Here is a 6,000-nt window from a genome sequence, read left to right on the forward strand (position 1 = left end):
GTACTAATCAATCAATCAATCAATGATTGAGTAACTTATTCCTCACATGTCGACCTTTCAGTGATAATAATAACCTCCACCATGTCCTTCCTCCCAGTGTCAGTCCAACCTGAACCGCTACAGCAAGTGGAGCCTGCAGCTACCGAAAAGACTGGTAAGTACTGTCACACTAACTGATCTATAAGAAAATGGTGGATGCTCCGGACCCTTTATGTAATGACATGATATGGCTTCTTGGTAACAGAGCACAAATGGAACATCCCATAACATATACAAAGATTGCGGTATATGATGAGGGCACCATAAAATGTAACTACTACAGCACAGAAGGACAAGTTACACTACAAAAGTATGTGGACACCTGCTCGTCGAACATCTCATTCCAAAATCATGGGCATTAATAAGGAGTTGCTGCTTTGCTGCTATAACAGCCGCCACTCGTCTTGGAAGGCTTTCCACTAAGATGTTCGATGGGGTTGAGGTCAGGGCTCTGTGCAGGCCAGTCAAGTTCTTCCACACTGATCTCGAGAAACCATTTCAATATGGACCTCGCTTTGTGCACAGGGGCATTGTCATGCTGAAACAGGAAAGGGCCTTCCACAAACTGTTGCCACAAAGTTGGAAGCACAGAATAGTCTAGAATGTCATTGTATGCTGTAACGTAAAAATGTCCCTTCACTGGAACAAAAGGGCCTAGCCCGAACCATGAAAAATAGCCCCAGACCAATATTCCTCCTCCAACAAACTTTACAGTTGCCACTTTGCATTGGGGCAGGTAGCGTTCTCCTAGCATCTGCCAAACCCAGATACGTCCGTTGGACTTCCAGATGGTGAAGCGTGATTCATCACTCCAGAGAACGTGTTTCCACTGCTCCAGAGTCCAATGGTGGCGAGCTTTACACCACTCCAGCTGATGCTTGGCATTGCGCATGGTGATCTTAGGCTTGTGTGCAGCTGCTCGGCCATGGACACCCATTTCATGCTGCTCCCAACTAACAATAATTTTGCTGACGTTGCTTCCAGAGGCAGTTTGGAACTCGGTAGTGAGTGTTGCAACCGAGGACAGGCGATTTGTACGCGCTTCAGCACTCGCCGGTCCCGTTCTGTGAGCTTGTGTGGCCTACCACTTCGCGGCTGAGCTGTTTTTACTCCTAGACGTTTCCACTTCACAATAGCAGCACTTACAGTTGACCGGGGCAGCTCTAGCAGGGCAGACATTTGAAGAACTGACTTGTTGGAAAGGTGGCATCCTATAACAGTGGCACGTTGAAAGTCACTGAGCTCTTCAGTAAGGCCAATGTTTGTCTATGGAGATTGCATGGCTGTGTGCTCGATTTTATACACCTGTCAGCAACGGGTGTGGCTTAAATAGCCGAATCCACTCATTTGAAGGGGTGTCCACATACTTTTGTATATATAGTGTATTAAGTAATGTTATAGTCTGGGACCAAATCTGAAAATGCTTTTGCTATAATATACTTGTACAGCTCTGGGACCATGCTTTAAATGATGCACTGTATGCTGTGAACATAACATGCTGCTTGCTGTGATATTTAGTAACTTTTTTGTTTGTATTTTTTCCTTCTACAGCAGAAGAAGTTGCCACTGTAACCGAGCAAGGGTGAGGTTCTCAAGACATATTTCAAACTTAACAAAATGTCAGTATGAAATAAATACTTGTCATGCCAGGGGTGATTGGGTTATTCCATTGCCTGTAAAGGTTATCATCAGTATTCTCTAAGTCTTTGTTAGTAGTTTGCCTTGTCTACAGTAAGTGCCATGTTTGTAAACAGAAATGCTTAGACATTTGTAACAACTGAAATTCAGGGAGTTAATTTGGTTGGCAAGGGCAGGGGGGTTACATGAGGAAAATCAATGAGCCATGTGGTACACTACATGACCAAAAGTATGTGGACACCTGCTCGTCGAAGATCTCATTACAAAATCATGGGCATTAATATGGAGTTGGTCCCCCCCCCCCTTTGCTGCTATAACAGCCTCAACTCTTCTGGGAAGGCTTTCCACTAGATGTTGGAACTTTGCTGCAGTGACTTGCTTCCATTCAGCCACGAGCATTAGTGAGGTCGGGCACTGATGTTGGGCGATTAGGCCTGGCTCGCAGTCGGCATTCAAATTCATCCCAAAGGTGTTCGATGGGGTTGAGGTCAGGGCTCTGTGCAGGCCAGTCAAGTTCTTCCACACAGATCTCGACAAACCATTTCTGTATGGACCTCACTATGTGCACGGGGGCATTGCCATGCTGAAACAGGAAAGGGCCTTCCTCAAACTGTTGCCACAAAGTTGGAAGCACAGAATAGTCTAGGATGTCATTGTATGCTGTAGTGTTAAGATTTCCCTTCACTGGAACTAAGGGGCCTAGCCCGAACCATGAAAAACCGCTCCAGACCATTATTCCTCCCCCACCAAACTGTATACTTGGCACTATGCATTGGGGCAGGTAGCGTTCTCCTGGCATCTGCCAAACCCAGATTCATCCGTTGGACTGCCAGATGGTGAAGCGTGATTCACCACTACAGAGAACGCGTTTCCACTGCTCCGAAGTCCAATGGCGGCAAGCTTTGCACCACTCCAGCCGACGCTTGGCATTGCGCATGGTGATCTTAGGCTTGTGTGCGGCTGCTCGGGCCATGGAAACCCATTTCATGAAGCTCCCGATGAACAGCTCTTGTGCTGACGTTGCTAGTGAGTTTTGCAAGTGAGGACAGACGATTTTTAGGCGCTATGCGCTTCAGCACTCGGAGGTCCCATTCTGTGAGCTTGTGTGGCCTACCACTTTGCGGCTGAGCCGTTGTTGCTCCTAGACATTTCCACTTCACAATATTTGCACTTACAGTTGACCGGGCAGCTCTAGCAGGGCAGAAATTTGACGAACTGACTTGTTGGAAAGGTGGTATCCTATGACGGTGCCACGTTGAAAGTCATTGAGCTCTTCAGTAAGGCCATTCTACTGCCAATGTTTGTCTATGGAGATTGCATGGCTGTATGCTCGATTTTATACACCTGTCAGCAACGGTTTGGCTGAAATGGCAGAATCCACTCATTTGAAGGGGTGTCCTCACACTTTTGTGTATATATAGTGTATGTATGCTTAGCATGCAAGCTATATCCAAATGTCAAAAGACGACAAGTACTACCACTACATAAGAACTTGGCTGTACTAATTGAGTATGAATATGGCCATGTCTGATGATGATTGTTTTCTTCTGGGGATGATTATTATCACTAAGAGTATGTTGGGGGACTAAAACCATGTTTGTTCAGCTTCATCACAGTTTAGTTTACCGCTGTTTTTCCACTTCTATCACAGATGGGCAAAGAAAAGAAAGACGCCCGTCAACTTAGTCTCAAGGTATGTATTTACACGTGAGCGCTGCCAGGACGCACGCAGCAGCCCTGTCGTGTCCACCATTTTGTTATCTATCGGATACCGTTTACGGTGAAGACGGACAGTATCTGTGGTAGACGAGGAAAAACAGCCCAATCCGAAGCGGTTTTCCCAACTCAGAGGAATACCGGAGCGATATTCCAGCTTTTACTGGGTAGCTACTGTATTTACTCCTTTTATCTTTGTAAATGACCTCTCCTGCTTTTCTTTTCTATCTCCCCTGTTGTCTGTGGCTCTGTTTTCTGTCGGGCATCTATCAGGGCTGCCGTGGAGAAGCCGAAGGGTCCTAGCAGACGGAGCTCGCGGGCCGACAAGGAGGTGGAGGAGGAGACTGTGGCAGACAGCATGCAGAGGAAGAGACCGGCCAGGCCTGGAGCCAGTGCCGCTGCTAAAGGTACACACACACACACACTTCCCGCTGATTTAGGGCACAAACTCGCTGACATAACATACTCTTACATATAGCTTACGTTTTTATTTGAAAGATATTCGTCTCATCAAACATGTCTCTCGCTCTCGCTCTCTGTCTCTGTGTGTGTCCTTTCAGAAACAGGTGCCAGTCCTACCCAGGCTAAGAGAAGGAAGTCTAAATGACCACAGTAGTGAAACCCTTGAACTGAACTGTAAATGTATTTTTGTCTGTCAATCATTCGATTAGCTTTTTTTCTCCAGGATTATGAATTTTTGATGGTGAAAATGTACAGATAATTATTTGAAAAATAATTGTTTATGTTTTGTCCCTGCTATCATGTGAGGTTGTAGCTAGGATGCGTTTGTGTGTGTTTAATTAATCATGTGAAGACTGATAATAAAACTTCCCTCAATTGTATAATTATGTTGTAAAACTGAATAAATTTTCTACTACTTATTTGTCCTGTGATGAAGTGGTTTAATGTGTTGGACCTCCAAAGTTGTACTGTGAAATTCTGTAAAAGTTCACACTTAAATGGCTGCATGAATTGTTTCATATACCGTTTTTAATATGGTTAAATGCTGTCACCTTTGCATTGCAGGCTGACAATTGAGTATTTACTGTCATTCAGAAGGTAACCCTATTTCTCATCGGTTTCCATGTTTCTAACGTGATCTTACCAGAAATCAGTGAACTGTTGTAGGGAAGAACCATGTAGGACAGAAGGCAACATTATTTTAATTGATTTCAGCATGGCAGTTGCCAGAAAACCGGACCCAGTGCGCAATGATTCCAGTCTATCCAGACTACTCCGTCAACCTCATATTCTTACCTTGGGCATCTTGTGTCTATGCTTTACAAGCAAATTGACAATGAGTGGAGATCATGGTCAGAGAGACTCGCAGGTAGCGTTATTATCATAGGTTATTATGTTTTGATATTTAGTAGGCTAGAAAGTTATTTGCATTGTGACAATTTGTTTGGTTGACTATATAATGATAAAATGGCATTGTTAATGTGTTTGCAATGATACAATCGATATGTAAATAAAGTTTCATTAGTTGTCATTCCAGAAGCAACTTTATTTCAAATACACTAGGGATCGCTGGGCTTCGTGTAGAATTTCTTATTTCCCTGTCTGTTGAATCTTGACATTCCCCTTTCTACCGGTATACATAAAATATTTGTATTGATTTTGTACATTTTGCAGGTCAATTCTGGGCCTCGAGCCAATGGTAAGTTGTCTTTGATGTAGATAAAATATGTATCATGGTTTTGCTTGTGTTCCACTTTTTTATCTTCATCTACTGTTAGTTTTGAACAGAAATGGCGACCCAGAGAGTAAGTCTCTTCTCCCCCACTCTTGCGGTTATTGTTCAAAAAGAGGCCCTCAGAATTACCATTTCGATCTGAGGGGAAATTCTGGTAGGGCGTTACAGTGTTTCTCAAAACGGCTATTGATTGCTTATGTTGTGGTGCAACTAGGGCTGTTACAGTGATTCACGAGTCATGACATCAGTCAAATTCCACGTGACCGTTTAGTCACGGTAATTAGGCTTCTCCAAGCTCTGATGCTGCTGATGGTCATTAGTAGCCTACCAAACTTAATAACTGCCTGGTAGTCAGCACTCTATTGTCCTAAATCACTCTGACGTCAATGCAAATGTTATCGAAAATCTAATCAAACACTTCATAAGTGCTCATGTAATGCAACATTTCTATAGGCTATGCAATTGCTTGTAAAAAAACAGTTGGTGGCCTATATTAAAAAGAGGATGATCCCATCAGCTTTCTATAGGCAAGGCCTTCTATATTTATTTGTCAAGTTTCCTAATATTAAGCACATTGCTTTGCTTTACAACAGGAGTATAGCCTACCTGGCTGGCATGAAAATGTACCATGGGAAAAAAGTGTCCTCCATTCGCTATTTAATTGCATAGTCCTCCATTTGCTATTTAAGTGCATTACATATTTTATTTCCCATGCCCCTGTTCCGAGACAGGTGCATGATAATGGTCCATTCTAAATCAAAAATAATATCACATATATTATTTAGTATATGTAAAGACAACATTAAATTAAGAATAGTCTGAAGGGTGACAATATTAGGCTATCATTTGTGAATGATGTATTATCGCTTGTGAATGATGCCCAACTTGTGCATTAAAGCATGAAACAGCGC

The 6,000-nt window shown here is 43.3% G+C and overlaps 1 protein-coding gene across 3 annotated transcripts in view; it reads left to right on the forward strand.

Annotated features, from left to right (window-relative positions):
• Positions 1–4,885, forward strand: part of LOC311147990 (nuclear receptor coactivator 6-like) — a 30,333-nt gene extending 25,448 nt beyond the window's left edge. For 2 of the 3 annotated variants that reach the window (XM_084184860.1, XM_084184862.1), the window contains 5 exons: positions 98–154; positions 1,591–1,621; positions 3,329–3,370; positions 3,667–3,800; positions 3,954–4,885. In XM_084184860.1, coding sequence (XP_084040986.1) covers positions 98–154; positions 1,591–1,621; positions 3,329–3,370; positions 3,667–3,800; positions 3,954–4,000 — 311 coding nt within the window. In that variant the 3' untranslated portion in view covers positions 4,001–4,885. The remainder of the gene's footprint in view (positions 1–97; positions 155–1,590; positions 1,622–3,328; positions 3,371–3,666; positions 3,801–3,953) is intronic. The other variant, XM_084184861.1, reaches the window with a different exon arrangement.
• Positions 4,886–6,000: the final 1,115 nt, after the last annotated feature.

Source organism: Coregonus lavaretus (assembly GCF_964263955.1).
Source record: "Coregonus lavaretus genome assembly, chromosome: 20".
Classification (NCBI taxonomy): Eukaryota; Metazoa; Chordata; class Actinopteri; order Salmoniformes; family Salmonidae; genus Coregonus; species Coregonus lavaretus.